This window comes from Anser cygnoides, chromosome 16 (assembly GCF_040182565.1).
Source record: "Anser cygnoides isolate HZ-2024a breed goose chromosome 16, Taihu_goose_T2T_genome, whole genome shotgun sequence".
In the NCBI taxonomy this organism is placed as follows: domain Eukaryota; kingdom Metazoa; phylum Chordata; class Aves; order Anseriformes; family Anatidae; genus Anser; species Anser cygnoides.
In genome coordinates, this window is record NC_089888.1 from 5,044,196 (window position 1) to 5,063,764 (window position 19,569).

Genomic DNA, 19,569 nt, shown 5'->3' on the forward strand with positions numbered 1-19,569 from the left:
GCTGCTTTCTTCTCTGCCACAGACCTGTGCATTTGATGCTGTGTTCACATCCCCCCTCTCCTTTTTTTATTTTTTTTTAGTTTTTCTTGCAAAAGAAATTCTTCAAAGCCTCCCTTCTAGAGTGTTTTCTAGACCTCTGATCATTTATTGCTCTTATTCCTATTAACAACTGAAAATTGCACTTTTATTAATGGAAATTAGAAGGAGAGCTACACCATGCTGACAAAATTAGAAAAGTTGCATAGAAACAGTTGTACATGGAATAGAGTAAGAACTGGAACTAATTTGTTGTTACAAAACTATACAGTAGTGTCCTCAAAAAAATATCCCGGAAGAATAGTTCTGTAGTACACCTAGCTATGCTAATGTTCCATGTGAAAAGATTTATTTCTAGCTTCTGCAAATAATCATTTTGATTTATCACATTTTAAAAATTTTCTTACTTAAAACATTCATCAGTTGTATATTATTTTTATGTGAAATTTTTAGAGAACTTAAATTCAAATTAGTCCAACATGCATACCATTAAAAATAGACTGACACCCTGAGACATGAGGGATGCTATTGGTGAAATTTTCCGTAAACATATGAAAAGTAGGTAATAGTATCGTGGTCGTAAACTATTCTCAGACAGAATAACTGCAGTTACAGTCCAGAACCCATCACATACATTGTTTGGCTATATGCTGCATTTTATAGATTAATTTGGATATATCTGCAGTAAACTTTGAATTTTGTCCCTTCCTGGTTTGATGCAACAGTTATTTCTCATGTTCTTTCTTTTGCTGTGTTCAGGACGGATTGATTTTTACATGAACTGCTAGGGGTACATATTCAGTTCTCAGACTTTGAGCTATCAATCTGTTTTAAAGAAGGCAAGTTTTTGTATGACCTAGGTGTATGCATTCAGGGAAAGAAAAAAAAGATCCTGTTAGTGGTTATAAATGAGCATTAAGCATTCTTCATAGCAAAGCCTGGTTATTTGGGGCAGAGGGGAGGGGAGAGCTATACAGTCCCTTTAAAAAATTATGGGAAAATTATATGTGAGGTTTTTCCATATAATAAATAGTCTATTTTCTATGAATGTACAAAATCATTTGTACAGCAAATAAGACACTGATACAAATGCAGTAACTGAAAGATATATTTACTTTTATAACTATAATAATTTATTTATGAAATATATCCATATATATATAATATATCATATATATTTTGGCAAAAAGACCTCCCTTTCTTGTTTCGAAGTCTGTCATCCCTGTTCTAAGTCCATATAACCATTTTTACTGTTCTTTTCATTTTGCAGTTTTTCTTTTAGTTTCCATCTTCCAATAAAATATAATTTAACGTCATCTAGTTACAGTTTAACCTATGCACCCTGGGGAAAGTCTGCCTGAAGTTCAGTCAAACCAAAAAAAGATCTATAATGTTACAAGTAAGGGATTTCCTCTCTCTCTTTTTAAATTATATTATTGAACAGGATGTGCAAAAGTTACTCTTTTTCAAGCTTACTCTTGCATCTTTCTATCAAAAAAAAGTCCATAATTTCTGAAGATATATTTTCCATTGAAAAATATCCACAGGTGGATATAATCTCATCGTCAAGTTTCCAAGTTGTTCAGTGATGACATTTCATTGAAGAGATAAAAATGCGATTTAAAGGACTAGAAAGGATGAATGTATGTATTATGGATGATAACGTACGTTAGGGGCTTTGAATAGCATACGATTGAGTACTTTGTGTGAAGTTTCTTTTAAAGTTCCATAGTCCTACCCTTTCATCTCTAGGAAATTATTTGGGATGAATTATTGGAGTTCTGCAATTTGGCGTTCTGCAATTTGCAATTGGAGTTCTTTTGCAATTGGAGTTCTGCAACTACAGTGCATCTCTAAATAAGCACTGTAAATGTTTTTGAATGGAACTTTGTGCAGGAATAATTTGTGCATAAATTCAGTAACCTATTGAATACTCAATGTATACTCTTAACTTGCTATAGTTTACAGTAATGTTTATATTAGCAGTTCATATTTATTCTGCATAGATATTATTTAAACATCTGCCACAAGGTTACAATATGATGATTCAGGCTTGCATACATTAACAAGAGAAACATTTTGAATCTGTTTATTCTTATTGAGAACTCATGTATAGGCAATCTCTCTAACTCATCATGTTGTCCAGTTAAAATTGCCCACGTAAAACTGGATGGGTTCTTCAGACACATAGCAAGCATAAGTGAAACAGTATGTTTCTATTTTACTTTGAAAAATCAGGTAGAAAAATGTTTCCTGAAATTGTGTTGCTGAAGTTTCAATCAGTCTTTGAATTTGTGTTCAATATTGATATATATATATTCCCTGCCAGGTTATGTGATAATTATCCTTTACTGAGACTCTCACGAGGGGAGCATGGGAGAAAGCTTCTTCATGTGGGTTCACGTGCCCTCAGAATGGCATTGAGGGAATGGAAGTGTAGCATGCTGCTGAATTCTCCACGGGCATCAGACTGAAGCATCAATGTTGTCCATCTCAGGGGAGAGCTGTAGCTTAAGTTCTTGCTTCTCAGCTTCAGCAAATGAACGTTAAAGCTAAACAAACAAACAAACAAAAACCTGCTTGATTAGTCAGAGCTAGCTCTCTCTGACGTGGTAGAACTATGGTTCATCTCCTCGATTATATAAACACACCTACTTGATATAGTATACACACAGAGTAAATGCTACCCAGATGCCTAATTAGCTCTGATTACATAATGATAGCAAAACAAAAAACCAAAACAACAAAAGAAGTTGGATCCTTCCCTCCACAGCTAAAATTTTGAGGTAATGAGGTGATTTTGACTTATTTTTAAAAGTCTTGTAGTCCTAATGGCTGCTTCATTTCACCCAGAACTACAAGTATTTGCTTATACTGACATCACTTTGCATTTCTTACGTAGCAGTAGTATTAAAGGTTGATTTGGAACTGGAACTTTTTTGAAACTGGCTACAAGGTCACAGTAACCTCTTTATATCTGACACTTATAGTAGATTTATTTTCCCCTCCAAATATTTTTCCACAAAGTTTGTTTTGTTTCTGTATCTTGACAACTTAAGTTTTACTCCAGTAGTGCACTGTCACATGTAGCCAAAGTTGTTGCAGAAGTAATTGAGTAAAAAGAGGACAGACAGGAACAGCTCTTGGAACAGCTCTTGAAGGGGGGGGGGCAGGGAAGTAGGGCTGTTTTCAAAATATGTTGGCTTATAGCCAGAGAATCCAGTTTCTGAAAGAGCTAGATCAGCATGAGAAAAGCTATAGTAATTCTATATATAATAAAGGTTATTTAAAAATAAAAATAAAAACAAAACTTCACAAGCCAAATTCTGCCCTATTTAGCAGGAAGGGAAAATATTCATTTAGAATAATTTAGTCTTATGAAAATACAAAGCAAATTTATGGAAAAATAGTATTTCTACTCAACAAGATACACACCTGAGCCATACCTGACTGTTCAGGATCCTCCAAGCTCTCTGTGCTACTGAATGAAAGCATTCTCCTCTTCCCTGCTTTGGGCTGTCTCCTCTGTTATTTTCATTGATCCGTGATTTCTGGGAAGAGAGATTTGCTCAATTTCTCACTGTGTTCTATCAATTATCCTTACTGAGCTATTCATAAAGTGACAACGTCATACCTTTGTTTAGAATAGAAAAGCTTTGCATGTTTCCATTCTAAAATAATGCGCTATTAAGCATGGCCTGAATTGTTCTGCTTGTTATCCTAACTGTTGCTATTTCAAAAATACCACATCATAAAAAGAAATACACATCAACAAAAATCCAAAGCACTCATACACTGAGTCTGGCTGGGATGGAGTTAATTCTTTATAGCAGCCCAGATGGTGCTGTGTGTTGGATTTGTGATTAAAAAAAAACAGTGTTGATAGTGCACCGCTGTTTTGGTATTCCTGACCAGTGCTCGCCTGGCATCAATGGGACAAAACTCGGACAGGTGACCTGAACTGGCCAAAGGAATATTTCATAACATCTAATATTATCCTTAATGATAAAACTCTGGGTATAACTGGAAGAAGGTGGGGAGGGGGGGCGGCGTTGGCTTTTCCTAGTGACTGGCTGGGCATCGGTCTGTATTCGGGAGATGGTGAGTGATACGCATTGCATTGGTTATTGTTTTTTGGTGTGTGTGGTTGTTTATTTTTTTTCCCTCTTTCCTTCACCTGTTGAGCTGTCTGTATCATGATGCGTGAGTTTTCTCACTTTTGCTCTTACATTCATTCCCCTACCCTACTTGAGGGTGAAATGAGTGAGTGGATGTGTGGGTGCTTGGCTTCTGGCCAGGGTTAACCTACACAACTAGATAAGAGAATTGGATTTGAAATCAATACATCTCTTGATCAGTTTCATTTGATACGTGCAATGAACAATTTACTTCCATGAATAGTTTACTTCCATGAAATAGTCAAATCATGTACTCAGCCTGCATTATTAAGAAAAGATGCTCACCTTCTTCTGTCTTGCATTCTCCTGCAAAACTGCGTACACTGCTTGTCATGAGCATCCAAACAAGAACACCGAAAAGAAGACTGGAAATTACTTTGATTCTGGCCTGTAGATCTTTTGCCTCTAAAATTGCCTCTGTAGTTAGACAGCCCATATGGTACAGTCCTCCTGTTGTGAGAATCACAAATATTGTATATTTTAGGAGCTAATTAAGATGATGTTCTGTTTTTTTTTTCTCTTTTAGAAAACAGACCTATACCAAACCAATCAACTTATACCAAACTCAATCAACTTAGGCTTCTATGAAGTCATAAAGTAGCTTAAAAACAAAACAAACAAACAAACAAAAAAAACAGCTCAAATGTCAGAATTAGTTGGCAGCTACATTGACTATGTACAAAAAAAAAAAATGATTACATAGCACCCAGTACAAATACATCCCCAGATAATTGCTTATTTTAGCGTTTCGCTGTGTTGGTTACTCCCCACAAATGTCATGTCCAGTGCCGTAGCTGGTAGAAACTGAAATAGGGGCTGTGGCAATTTCCACCAGATAAGTGACATGTTTTTGTCATCATCTTCTGATTTGCCATTATTTTTATCATTGAGAAATGGAGAAAACCATCAGCATCACTGGTTTACTGCATCACGTTTAGGAACATGACCCATTGAGTCACAAATGTGAGAACAGCTAGATAATCCTTCTCATGTGATCTCTCACAGAAAAGCATTGGTGCCTACATATTCTTTACAGCAGCATGGCGATAGATAGAGGTAATTCTCTTTATTTCCCTGAAGTTTGGCATACTTTATTTATGGGTTATAGGCAATAGTATCAGAAAAGGGAATGCTTCATCGCTGCTTGCTAGTGTCCCAAAAATGCATGGATAGTTTTGATGTACATCATAAATTGTTCTCCTACTACAAGTTGTCAAAGAATCTCAACTCAGGTTTACACCACGTGGAACTTCTGGAGACCCACAAGTGTTCCAGTGTACTCAAGGGCTGGGCTAAGCAACGCACAAATGCTAAAAAACCAAAGGGTTCAAAAGTGAGAAAGAGGAGTGGAGGTGAAAGGGGGAGAAAAAAAAGAAATGCGGGGGAGAGGAAGTAAGAGTGGTTATAGAAGGATTACAGAAGGGTTGCAGAACAAAGCCTGAATAATCTTTCTGGAACCACTAACTTCGTGTACTTGGACTTGTTTCATTTGCTTTCATAAAAACATCATTAGGCTATTAATTGGAAAGCTGCAAATTTTCCCACGCTCATGGTGGGCTGAAATGTTTAGAAACATTATTTTTGTAATCTCTGCAATAATTTTTGATGTAACATCAGTACAGTTCATGCAAATCAGTTATTCAAACCTCTGCACTGCTAGTAACGTACCAGCTTGTAACCATGTGTCTCATCTTTCACAGCCTGAACCAGAGCACACCTATCATAGGTAGATTTATCATAAAATCACAGAAAGAGACAAAATCACAAGCAGTATTTCTGTTTGTTACAGGCCATGAGACACTCTCCAGCAGGTGCTGATCTTCTTGACATCTGTGCAGAAAGTGTTGTATATTTTCACCACTTCCTTCGTTCTACGGCTATGCCTCAACACTAGGAAAGGCCAAGAATACACAAATTTAGGACTTAATTTTGCCCCCTCTTTTCGAACAGCCATTTGAGAAGCTATCTGTTGTCTTTAGGGGTAAGGGCAAGTCCTATTTTATAATTGAAGAGTATTAATAATTCTGTACTGTCATCTACTGGAGAATAATGAATGATAAATGGCTAATATAGGTAACTTCTGTCATAACTAGTTGTTGTAGTCATATTTTTAGATACATTCATGTTTTTTATGAAGTAATGGCTGGTATTTAGAGATAGGAATGGGAGGAAGGAAGTTCCTGTCTTTTTAAGGGTAGTGAACCCTCTATGGAAACAGTCTGGGACAATTCTGTTATTCAACTTCTTTCTTAGATTTAGGCTGAAATGAAAACAGGAATTTTGCTTGGTCTAACCAACTGTGAAACCCCTATTTCATGGTGGATGTGTTGTAAAGGGATAAGGAAGGTTTTTACAGCTTTTCCAGATGTCATCCCACATCATATTAACAAGACATCAAATACTGTAGTATTTTATTTTCATTATTTAAAGTGGTTCCCCTTAAAAAGTTCACTTTCCCAACATATGATACTATTTTTTCTTATTCTGAATCTCTAAATGAGAATCTCTGTGGGACTGAGCTACAGGTTGGCCTGTGTCAGAGGTTTTGCCTTCACAGCTGGAGAGGCAAAAGGGCACGTGCTTTATTCCTTAGTTGCTGCAGTTCGCAAATTAATGGGCTAAGTGCAATCATAATCAACTTCAATTTTATGTTAATGCATCAGTATGAGAACTATGGTGAGTTAGGAATGGGCCCTTTCCCAGTCTGATGTATCTCCTAAGAGCCAGTAAATTCCAGCAAACTGGCAGAAGTGGACAATGTAGTGTAATTCCAAGTGATTAGAAGCATGAATCACAGCCAGAAGCAGAAGAGGAAACTGATATTTTAGATACTGCTTCTGATCTTTCTAATGAAGTGCCTTAAGTTCTATGAAACTTGTAAGCCTGAGGCTTATAAGGGTGTGCTTCATAGCTTGGAAAATGTATTCAAGAGCACTTCATTCTCAATGGTCCAGAAATAAATGCAAAAGCAATGACATTTTCAAGTGTAAGAATTTTAACTAGAATACCCAAGCAAACATTTTTACGTAAGCTGATGTGCAGATTTGCCAATCAGAGATGGAAATTTAATAGTTCTCCAATATGCCTGTCTTTTTATTTCTAAGCCAAAAATTCTGAACCAAAACAGATAAACTTCAATAGCAACTCAGAATCTTTCCAGCAGTATTCAGAAAGAGCTAAAAAATATAGTCACTGTTTTCGTGCCTATCAGTTACTCTGATGCAACTCATAAATCACAACATTTAAGCAAATGTTCGTGTGTGCATGGTTATCATTCCAGCAGCTGAAAATGTTAGTATTTCAAGTTAGTTCATGCCTCTTTCCCAGTACTTCAGAAGTGAGATGCCAGAGAGATTCAGTTGAACAAGTATCAGAAGCATTTGCCTAGCAGCATGCTGAGATTGTTACATGTGATTAATAAATGGCTGCTTGTGCAGCAAATTTTATGGTGCTGCAGTGCTCAGGTTCAAAATGACAGACACAGAATTACAATTTCTACTTGCTAGGTGGGAATTTTTGTCAACATTTAATTGTCACCAAGCATTTGCTTTGCTTCCCATTTCAGGTGAGGCATCTCTCTTCTTTAGTCAGCTTTTAACCAATTTCTAAATTAAAGAAGGTGTGAGTTTAAAGAAATAGCTTCTTCTTCAGTATAAGCTATTTTGTTCTTTACTTCCCTCATTATAAGGCTGTATGTGGAAAAGAAGCTGCTAACCTAACCCTCCAGTGCCTGGAATTATTTCATGTAATAAAATTATGGGCAGTCAGTGCAACAGATCTGTTATCCAAAGATAATCCCATGTGTAACATAGAGCTGCACAAAGCTAATCAAAGCACAGCATGCTCTTGTCACTTGAAACGTGTTTTTGATTTCTGCAATGGAAGGAACAGGCAGCAATCTTTAGGCTGGCCAATGCTTCTCCTAGAATTTTAAAAGGCAAAAGTATAGCTATGCAAGTCAGATATTCAGATCCTTAAATAACCCAGAGCATTTCTGTATTTCTGTACTTGTATCTGCCAAATACAACATAAAAAGCTGACCTAAAAGTCAGCTGTCTCTTGAAGCAAGTTTTTGTCAGTAAATTAACAGAGATAAGCAATTGTTTGTTGAAAAAGACAAGTACTGAGTAATAGTGAAACAGCCATTCTAAATCAGTGATACCAGTGCAAATTTCCCACAGAAAAAACTGCCCATTGAGTAACTCTTGCCTTTAAGTCTAATTGGGAAGTGTACAATTTGCCCATGTCCAGCTGTCCCTCATTTATACTAGAGTGAATGTTCAGAATTCAGGCAGCCAAATCCAATTGGTCTATTTTAATTCTTATAACATGTGGCTGAGTTTCTCATGCTATGTTATAATTGACCTATGAGCTGCTATTATTTTCTACTTTCCCAGCCACTTAAACACAGCAGATACCTTCAGGGCACTTGAGAGTTTCAGCCAAAACAAAGGTATGAGGGGGTTGCAGCATTCATCTCAGATGCTGCGATTTCAATATTCAGCAATATATTTTCTGGCAGGTATCCAGGCCAGAAAGGCTCCCAGCAGTCTCCAGTGTTCTCAGACAATCTTAAAATGTACGAGTTCCCTGCAAGGACCACTGAGAACAAAGAATATGGAAAGGGAGCAAAAATTAATATCCTCCAAGCACACCAAAATGTCTCCAAAATGAAAGGCACTGGGGGAAATCACAGATATTTCTGTGTACAATTCCACGTAAAGCTACTGCAGTAATACTGTGTGAATCTGCAGATGATGGTATCGCTGGCCGTTCTGAAAGTTCAATCCAACTGTCTGCAACAGGCATCATCAGGTTTTTTAAACTGTGAGTAGTTCACAATAGGAGTTCCTCCCATATTATCACTGCCTCCTCTTCATCATCATTTAAGAAGTAAAACACCATGGGAATGCTCTTCAGAGAAGTCCCTGACTTCTTGGTCTTCTGTCATTATAACCACGTGCTCCGTTCATAGAAATTGTACTCTTTCTGAGTAGCTTTTTGCAGTTAAAATTATTTTCAGATGAGAGAAACGAGTTTTTAAGCTCTATAGCCACACCTTTATTTCCCACATCCTCCATTTAGTTGTAGTCAGTGCTCCTCTTTATCTAAACAGGCAACTGTTATCCATAAAAGACGTAGTTCCAAGATCTTGCTGGATTTGGTTTTACCTTCACTCTTGTTTTTTGTTTGTTTATATGTTTTTTCAATCCTATTCTTTAATTAATACTTGTTAATTTGTGAGGACTCCAAATTAGTTCATTAGTTATAGCTAACTTAGGCAATAAGCCAGACATTGCACATACCTACTTCACCATCCCATCTCACTCATCAGATGGGTTCTTTGATATACCTCCCAGTGAGATTTCACACTACCCAAGTACTGTGAGAGAATCTGAAGGCTGCAATAAGGCAGATTATTGCTGGGCATCTTCCATAGCACACCATCCCAGGAGGATTACAGCAGTGACACAGGCTTGAGCAAAACTCTGCACAGCAAAATCAAAATATGTGGTTTTTTTTTTTTCCTTAGTGTTTATTTTATCAATAAAACCCTTATCTTATAACTGTCAAAAGGATGCTACATGTTTTCTGTATCAAATACGATCAGAAAAAAAGTCTGAGTTGAGTAAAACCTGGGGTATGTTTCTTGAGGCTAGTGAAATCAACGAACCATGGGGGCGTATTTTTTTCTTTTTCATTTCATTCTCCAAACACCCGGAGAGGCTAACCTGCTGAACCAAGCTATTGCTTCACAAAAATACCTCTCTCTAAACAGCACTGCCCGTATCCTTCAGTATCTCATACCTGTTCTAATCTGCTCCCAGTTTTGTGGCAAGTGATATGATTAAAAATATGTATCTGGTGCAATATTTTCTGTCTGTGGGGCCCAAGTTCCCATTATTCCTTTTTCTTCCTCTGCCTGGCAGGAAATCTTATTAACAAGGGGGCTGTTTCTAAAGGAAACAGACTGAGGGAAATCCCAAAGGGCAAGAACAGCTGGAAAATAAGAAGGAAAGGAATCAGATAAAATTAGGTGGCAAATGGTAGCTTTCTTAAAGCAAAATTCAGAGTACCCATTGTTAGTTTCTGAAGCCACCATACCAGTGCACACACAGAACACACTCTCCGGTGCGTGTTCCTGCAGTGTGTACAGTTCAAAACCCACTGCTGGTTTAAAAACAAATAAAACAAACCTGGGGGAAAATGAACAAAGGTTAAACTTTAAGACTGATGAAAGTGCCTGTGGTTTGACGGCCATGGAGACTGTTTACTCTTTGTTTAGTCTTAGAATTAGGCCAACATGAGCAGCTGTAGTGAAATTTCAAGGCATTAGCTGTTAGCGTGTCTCATCCCTGACCCTGTTTTCTTCAGGGCCAGCTCCTGCAGTGACACGGGAGCCTAGGCTGCAGAGCCGAGAGATTTCAGGTCTTTCTGAGGATACTGCTGTTAAGCTATCAATACTGTCAGCACTGTAAATAAGGTTTTCAGGAAGACAGGATATAGTCTACATTTAGACTGCGGAGGGCATGCAAGCTGTGCATGTGTCAGACAAAGATTTAAGGTACCCAGGGATCAGGCGGAACAATGCAGGATGAGGAAACCTGAAAAGAATGAGACGGTCTAGGAGCAGTCGGGAGAAATGAGCAGCACACCAAGCAGGAGAGAGGGGGAATTTGAGGCAGTTACTGGAATGGGAATTTCCTTTCAATATGAAACTGTCAAAAGAAGGCATTCACTAAAAAACAAAGCCACACCTTTTTTTTTTTTAAAACCTGGAATGTTAAAGGTATTGTAAAATGGAAACACTGGATCTGTTCATTCAAGAGTATACTGACCTGTTTTTTAAAACAGAATAGGCACACAAAAAGCAAGCTATTTTATATCTCAGCCTAGAAGAATCTTATTTTAAGTAAAAGATTGTGTAGTTATATGCCATTATTGAACTATTCTGAAGATATTTTTTCTTAAGTTTGATACTTATCTCACTGATTTCAGGATTCTAATTGTGAAATTCTAATTGCACTGCTCCCACTAGTAAAATGCATGCATTTTGATAACGACAAATGACAAGCAAACTGTCTTGTCTACCTGGGAATATGCATAAAAGCTAGGACTATGCATATAGGCAATCAACCAAGATGTGAAGTCAGTGTGCAAAGCTGGAACTGTACAAGAATTTTTTTCTGAAACCCTTGGGGTTTTATTTGTAATAATGGCAAAGAATGAATACATCAAAAGGCTTGTCTACCCATGAATCCATGCAATTAAACTGTATTAAACCAAGGTGTGAAGTCAGTACATGATTTAAATATGCAGGAATAACCATGTTTGTATAAAAGGTTTAATAATCACACTGGTTTGTCTATGGTAAAATAAAACCATAACAGTAGAAGCCTATTACTATGTTCAGTAAACCTATTTGAAATAGTCCACTTTTGATGTGAAGACTTGTGTAGCATTTTAATATCAAAAATCCTCCTTTAGGGTAGGAGAAGTTTACAATCTCATTTAATTTTTCACAAATATTTGTAACTTAAAAAAAATAACAATATTACTCGTTTTGTTAATATTCCTCATTTACATCAATTCCTTTTATCTTCTTTATGCCTGATTTATTTATTTTTTACCAGTATGACCATAGATTCCATAGTTTTAGTTATTTTAATTGTTACTAGCTTGTTAAAATTTTTCTTTTTATCTTTCATTATTCAGGCTACCTTAAGACCTGAGATGTACATGCATAGTCTAATCTTGATAGTCTGCAACAGGGCAGGGCAAGCTTCATCCAGAAAGATAAAATCAATTCAACGTAAGATTCATCATTTCATCACTTCTTTTGGCACTTAGTTCTGATGGTTAACAATGCGCACTGTTAAACAGAGAGATCAACTTCTTTATTTGAATGTGCCTAGCTTGCAGCCACTGTTTTATCATCATGCCTTTGGCTAGCACGTATTTTTAGTCTCATCTATTAAGATCATAAGCACGTGCTTAATTGTTTTGGTGAGTGAGAAATCTTTAACTGTGTTCTTTTATTTCTAGTAATGTACAGGACAGTGTCTACATTTAACTAATGATGGAGATAGTTCTCAAAAAAATAGGGAAAATGTAAGACTTTATTATAACACTTAATAACCATAAGGATGAAAAGCACTTTAAATAATATTATGCAGGCTTCCTTTCAACGAAATTCAATTACTGATGAGATGCAGCTAACAAAAAGATGTTATGAAGAAAATGGAAAAGTGAGTCAGCAGGGCATCCTGTTAGAGGAGTATCCAATTGATTGTCCTGGAGTCTTCTTGTTCCATTCCAGGATGGCCTTATGATAGTGACCTAAGCCAGCAGCGAGCAAAGATCATTAGCTTATGGCTGTTAGACAGCTGATCGTAAGTGGAATCAGCCACTGTTGCTTCTAGCTTCTGAAAAGTCCTGAATCCACAACAAACACATTTGTCAGTACTTTTGGAAAAGAAAGGAAAAGAAAGGCCTTTCTCACCTTTACAGGTGGTCATATTAGATCAGAAAAACAGATTTCTACAGGTGAACCATCTAGAGTTGTTGACCTAGTGCTGCTCATATGCTGAATTTTGATGTCCATTCAGGAATAATGACAAAACATCGCATCCTTATAGCATCCCAATGTTAACACATACTCGTGAAACACTCACCATAGCCTCTACCACTATATCCCACAGAGCAAAGCAACAGACTACAAGTTAGTGCATGCCCTTGTCCTTCCCCAGAGGAAACAGATACAACATGTGTAACCACAGAGGAAATAGAATATGTCAGAGGATCAGAGCTGCAAACACAAAGATAATAGAACAAATTCTCCCTTTCGCTTTGTCTATCCAATCGTACTGATTCAGAAATTGATGTAATTGGCAGACAGAACTGTTAGATCATCACCTAAACTGCCCTTTATAACGTGGTCATAGAATTTCATTCAGTTACCCATCTTTTGAGTTTAATAATTAATACTGAAATAAGACGTCACCTAGAGAAAAAACTTTTGCGTTGATTTAGACACTTCAATAAATTAATTTTGTTGCTTAATCTGAGTGAGGAAGTGCTTTTACGATTATGTATCTACACTGATTCCCCTTTGAAAGTCTCTGTATTATTGCCACATATTCTTTTATTTCAGAATTAAAGACCACTTTGGTATCTGATACTGTGTCACAGTTATAGTATTACTTTCCTATAGTTTTCATCTTTTAATCTTTTACTAATCATTCTGAGCATCTGCAGTAGTTAATGCAGCAACAGTAATGTCATTAACTGAAGCGCATTTTGCCATTGGATGCACAAGCTCAGTTCATATTGAAATATAGGACTCCTGTAAAGAGGTACAGATCTAAAAGGTCTTCCCCACGTTTTTTTCTTTAACATACAGAATTGAGCATTAAGCTGTAGCTGTATTACATCAGTGGGTACTGTTTAAAAGACAAGCCATTCTTTCACCCTCAAAATGCGTCTGTATCTATAGATCAAGATACAGATCAAGATATGCATAATTAATAACTTGACAAAAAATGCATTGCAAACTAATTCTGAGTAACCAGTTTTATCACTGAGAAAAATTTACCAGCTTTTAATTGTCTTTGTTATGAAACTGTTGTCTGCATCACGTAATTGCATTATTCTGTTCTATCTCACCTGACTTCCATTAGGACTATGTCTTTCCCACTTAGGGCTCTCCATGCTCCCAGCATAAGGGACTCACACTAGGTGAAAATAATACTGGTGGGCTCAGTGATCTGGACTAACCCCAGTGGTTCATAGATAAGTATAAAGTAATACTGGAGGGGAAGACGTACGAGGAACGGCTGAGGTCACTGGGCCTGTTCAGCCTGGAGAAGAGGAGGCTGAGGGGAGACCTCATCACAGTCTACAACTTCCTCGTAAGGGGGTGTCGAGAGGCAGGAGACCTTTTCTCCATTAACACCAGTGACAGGACCCGCGGGAACGGGGTTAAGCTGAGGCAGGGGAAGTTTAGGCTGGACATCAGGAAGAGGTTCTTCACAGAGAGGGTGGTTGCACACTGGAACAGGCTCCCCAGGGAAGTGGTCACTGCACCGAGCCTGTCTGAATTTAAGAAGAGATTGGACTGTGCACTTAGTCACATGGTCTGAACTTTTGGGTAGACCTGTGCGGTATCAAGAGTTGGACTTGATGATCCTTAAGGGTCCCTTCCAACTCAGGATATTCTATGATTCTATGATTCTATGAATACTCAAATGTGTACACATCATATCTCATTTAATTGGAAATAGCTGCAAAGTCAGAGGTTGGATACTCTGCAATTGTGTGCTCTTCCAGAATTGTCACCCTGCTGATCCAAGTGGTTTCTCAGCAAGGATAGAAATAGGCCCTGTATTGACAAGGCCACTGCCTCCAACACTGTTGTCATTGAAACTTTAACCACTTCTCCAGGGAAGGAAAAGGGGAGATCATGACCAATATTTGCTTTGAATATATTACAACAATGCTTAACAGCATCTTCTGTTGGAAAGAGTAGAGGGAAGAAACCAGAGGAGGAAGTGAAGTTTGTCTGTGAAGTATGGAGAAAAGAGTAACCTGGTAACAGAAAATAACGAGGAATTTGTGACAGGAATAGAAAAGGATAAAGTGAAGGATACAAATCAAGAGAAAATAGAAAGAAAAAATAGTAAAAAATCAATTGTAGTGCTTGGTGTAGGAAGTAAAACTGAAAAAGGAATGAGAAGCAAATAAGCAGGAAAAAGATCGGAGTCAACAGATGTCAGGGTCGAGCACTGGAACAGGCTCGCAGGAAAGTGGTCACAGCAGCGAGCCTGCTGGAGTTCAAGAAGCATTTGGACAATGCTCTCAGACATATGGTTTCATTTTTAGGTAGTCCTGTGTGGAGCCAGGGGTTGGACTTGATCCTTGTCTCTTCCAACTCAAGATGTTCTGTTCTATTTAAGAAACACGCTCCAAAAGTTTACTAACTTGCTCATGACTTAATAATAGTATCGTAAGCAAGAGAGACCCATCTAGATGAAGATACAACTTTGTGAGTATAGGTACCAGCAATAGATACAAAACACCATTAAACTTGTTTGGGTTGATGGTTGGACTTGATGATCTTGGAGGTCTTTTCCAACATTAAACGATTCTACGATTCTCTGAAAACCTCTCTATTTTTCAACATAATCTTTCTGGCTTTCTGTTGCGTGTATTGTCCTCAAAGTTATGTTTGAACAATACTTTTTACTAATCAATATAAAAACTTTCAACAACACGTATACAGCAACATGAAAGCCCTATTTATAAACAGCCATGCAGTCTGTACAGATCCAAGGGTTACATCCATTTAGAAGAAGTTGTATGACTTCCTTGGGATATTAAAGTGCACAGGCAGGACTGATTCCTCTCACTCACATCCAGAAATATTTTGTCTTACTGAGACACTGTTCCAGGTAGAACACCAGGCCAGAATTAGCACCTTTTCATTCATACATGTGACATGAAATCCTAATCCTATTCCTGTTGCACTGAACATGGTCAAAAATGTGGAATATCTCCATACATACTTAATTCAGTGACTACCTCTGCCCTTGTATTTAGAAGCATTCTTCTGCAATCCTAGAATCTTTGAAAATCAAGGCTGTGCTCTTTCAGCTTAGAGGGAGATTTGTACATCTACCTAACGTGTAAACAGAGCCTTTCCTTTCATTGCTCAGAGCAGGCAAGGCTCAGGAACCAGCTAACGGAGCAAGGCAGCCCTGTATAGAATTTATCATTCTATGTGAATACTTAATCCTCAAATCTATACATTCTGTAGCTTGCATAGAAATGTCCGGTCAAATGGCATAAAAATCAACTATGATAGAAACCAAACTTTTAGACAAGTTGAGTGATCACAGGCAAGACCTGTGCACTGGACAGTGGCAGTAGAGTTTGTGTACCTCAGAGATTTGCTGTTGTTTTGTGTACAATCGACTTTAGTTAAGAAAGTTGAGAATCATAGCCCCAGCTATTTGAATTATGAATACTTCATTTATAATGCTATATGTATAATGGAAATCTTATATATATTTCTCCATTCTCTACTTTTTAGAAGAAAATCTGCACATCAGTGGATTACCACACACATGTTACAGGACTGCATCCAAAATATTTTTCCTAATGGAATGAAAATGAAAACAACAACAAAGAAGTGAAGAAAAAACATTTTAATGACTTCTGTTGATACATTGTACTTTCAGGCTGGTAGAATTTCAAAAAAACTTGTCATCAGGCATGGCCTCTAGCTGGGATACACATGCGAATTTACAAATTAAGTGCTATAAACCCTGTTTAATTTAACCTTTTCTACTGCTACTCTCTATCTTTTTCTATTCCATTTGTTATTTTAATCTGATGAAAAGGTTTGCAATTGATTCAAATTGATTCATGGCTAAGAGAAACGTTCGCAAACCGGCATACTTGGTGGTGCCATGTGGAAGCTCACAGTTGTACCGTCCCAAGGTCTCTAACTGTTCAAGTTCATCGAATGGAGTCTGGTTTTAGACTCATCCAATCTCCCGATTATTTTTTAATGAACTGATTGCTGTGGTTCCTACAGGACTGATACCTTTTAGCCTATGAAAATCTTTACAAATCCTTGAGAATTGTTTAGTCACTCTAAGAGACAGGATATATACAATGGGCTAGGAGGAGGACTGTAACCTTTAGGATGTAGGCAAAGTGTCACTCTTCCTGGATGAGTTCTTTTAATTAGATATTGTTTGTAATGGATCCTGCTTTTCTGCATATGTGCTTCACCCCCTCTGACCTGCATGAAACTCACAATTTCCACTTCATGGCAAATATTATGATTTCAAGAAGTGTTTTTATTATGTGTTAAAAGAAAAGCTTGTGTTTACCATTCCCATAGAGCGTAGTTGTAAAAGACACTCTTCTGTAACATCCTAACGCTGGTATATTGAGGTTTTAAAAAAAATATTATTTTAATGTCAAAGCACTCTCCCACATGAATTTTTATCAAAGCCAGTACAATTACACATACACTATTCATCCCTTCCTAAAGAGCGGTTTATTAGAAACAGGTTTCTCCTACAAAATAACTCCATTTCCCCCCCATGACTAATTGCACTCGGGCTGCACACGCAGTCCACCCCGGGCTGCCTCCACCGGGACACTGCCTGCAGCCCGCTCCCCGGCCTACCTCCTCCTCCTCCTCCTCCTCTTCCCCCCCCCAGACGAGGCCGGGCAGGTGGCGGGGTGCTGCAGTTCGGCCGCCCCTCGCCCCCCGACCCCGGCCCCGCCTTCCCGTGGAGCTGCCCCGAGGGTGGCCGCGGGCGGGCGGGTCCCGCAGCCCCCCCTTGCCTCCCCGAAGCCCCTCGGAGCCCCCCGCAGCCCCTCACCTCACCTCCCGCAGCCCCCTCTCCTCACCTCCCGGCGACCCGCGCGGGACGGCCCCTCGCAGCCCGGCCCGCCATTTCGCGTCCCTCCTCCCCTCCATCCCTCGCCCCTCACTCACTCGGGGGTGTTGATCCAGATGATGTCGAGGTGGCAGTAGTAGACGCACTCCTTGTCCTTGTAGGTGTAGCAAGTGCAGCGCCGGGCTCGCCGCCGCAGCGTCCCGCCGTCAGCCCTGGCCCGGCCGCCGCCGCCCGGCGCCGCCGCCGCCGCCTCGCCGCCCTCCCGCTCCTCCCGGCCCAGCGCCGCCGAGCGCGGCTCGCCGCCGGCCGGCACGGAGCGAGGCCGGGGCAGCGAGGACCCTGCAAAAAGGGAAGGGGAAAGAGCAGCGCTCTGAGACCCCCCTGCGGCGCCCCGCGCCCCCCCCCCCCCCCCCCCCCCCGGCTTGCAGCCCCCTTGGGGATGGGAGCCCGAGAAGTTTCGGGCGGCCAGAGGCACCGTTATGTCTGCGCGGGATGCCAGCACCGGGGCTTGGGGGCGGCCCGGGAGAGGTTTTGGGGGGTTTAACCCACCGACGGCCAGTGATGCCTAGGAGCTACCCGCGGTGTTGCTTACAGCCTTTGGGGAAACGAAGGGCAAAAGCAGCAGCCCTTCTTTGTGTGCGTGAGTGGAAACGGCAAAGAAAGAAAGAAAGTCCGGTTACCTGCAGTCGATGTAATTGTAAGTCCAAAGAGGAACAGTAACCCCAGCTCCATTAACCCCAAATTGCACGCTTGTTAACTGCAGGCAAAGGTGAAGCGCAGGGGCCGCTCCGGGAGGAGTCGCTGGGGGCCGGAGGCAGCCGCCGCTCCCCGCAGCCGGCTCCCCACGGGGCTGCGAGCGGCGCTGCTCCCTCGCGGCTCCTTTCCTCCAGCGCCCGCTGAGTCCCGACGGGGAGAGAGCGGCGTCAGGAGCAGGGAAGATCCATCACTTGGCGTTTCTCACACACACCTCCCACCCCACCCCCAAATGCGAGCAGAAACCGGAGCTGCTGTTTCCCAGCTGCAGCCGCCTCCCCGCAGCGGGCAGCCTCCTTCCCTGCCTCCCTCCTTCCCTCCCTCCCTGCCTGCCTCCCCCGGGGCGGGCGCTCCCCGCCCCCGGCCCGGTGCAGGTGAGGGGCCGGCAGCGCGCAGCATCCTCCCGCCGCCCCCCTTTGTTCTGCCGCCCGCGCTCCATCGCCCTCGGACGGTGCCCGCTCCTCTCGCCCTCTGCGCTCCCCTTGGGGACGGAGGGTGGCCCCTGTGATAGAAACAAGAGGTTGAGGCTCGGACCTGGGCTACGGGTTTAGGAAGCGGTGTTTGGGGCTTTTCCTCCGGGACTTTATCACTGATTTCCCGGGTGAAAATTAAGTCATCGGTTCGCTGCTACTTTTCGTTTTCCCCTTAATTAAGAGCACCTCTTTGCCGGACAAACCTACCGAACGTAAAGAGCTTAAAGTAAACTTAAAGTAAAAGGGGGTTCGTACGGCATGCAAAGCAGGCACTTGTGCTTAGAACATTACTGCGTGTGGCCCCGTTTGTTATCATAACATAAGCCACTAAGTGATAATAGGCAAGGGTTTAAGGGTTAAGGTAGTCTGCTATATCTTTTCTTACGGTAGTTAGTGTATTATAAGCTGTTATAGGGAACATATGTTGCAGATAGCATATAAAGAAAGGTTAGTAAATTTAATTGTGGATATTTTAAATCAAAACAGGATGTTTCGTTTAAGTGTGTTTCAGTACTACCAGAAAGAGTTGCAATCAAAATTATTTGTATGTATCATGCCAATTCAGTCTATTCCCTAAAATCTGTTTCACGAGTAGAAAACAAGTTGCAGGATCCCTCAGGTTATTTATCTGAAGGCGTAAGGCTGCTCTCCACCGTGTCGCATTCTTTCTCCGGCCCTGCCCCCAGCTCCAGCTTCAGCTGTGGACTGTTG

General features: G+C 40.2%; 1 protein-coding gene across 4 annotated transcripts; it reads right to left on the minus strand.

The window, feature by feature from the left end:
* Nucleotides 1–1,131: 1,131 nt before the first annotated feature.
* Nucleotides 1,132–18,708, minus strand: EDN3 (endothelin 3). 4 transcript variants are annotated; one of them, XM_066978339.1, is made up of 5 exons: nucleotides 18,313–18,708; nucleotides 17,731–17,971; nucleotides 4,500–4,664; nucleotides 3,483–3,587; nucleotides 1,132–2,612 (listed from the first exon to the last, which is right to left on the minus strand). In XM_066978339.1, exons 1-4 carry the CDS (start codon nucleotides 18,362–18,364, stop codon nucleotides 3,515–3,517), a joined length of 531 nt encoding a protein of 176 aa, XP_066834440.1. In that variant the 5' UTR covers nucleotides 18,365–18,708; the 3' UTR covers nucleotides 1,132–2,612; nucleotides 3,483–3,514. The 4 variants fall into 4 exon arrangements, with proteins under 4 accessions (XP_066834440.1, XP_066834439.1, XP_066834438.1 ...); XM_066978338.1 differs by having other exon boundaries at nucleotides 3,472–3,587; XM_066978337.1 differs by having other exon boundaries at nucleotides 1,132–2,588; nucleotides 18,313–18,707.
* Between the last annotated feature and the right edge of the window lie 861 nt (nucleotides 18,709–19,569).

What these genes read in the sequence shown, in the direction of transcription:
- EDN3 (XM_066978339.1), bottom strand. Translation starts at nt 18,364, where the DNA reads ATGGAGCTGGGGTTACTGTTCCTCTTTGGACTTACAATTACATCGACT. An exon ending in TACAATTACATCGACTGCAG is followed by an intron (nt 17,972 to 18,312) that starts GTAACCGGACTT and finishes CCCTTTTTGCAG; the next exon opens with GGTCCTCGCTGCCCCGGCCT. An exon ending in AGAATGCAAGACAGAAGAAG is followed by an intron (nt 3,588 to 4,499) that starts GTGAGCATCTTT and finishes CTCTCTTCCCAG; the next exon opens with AAATCACGGATCAATGAAAA.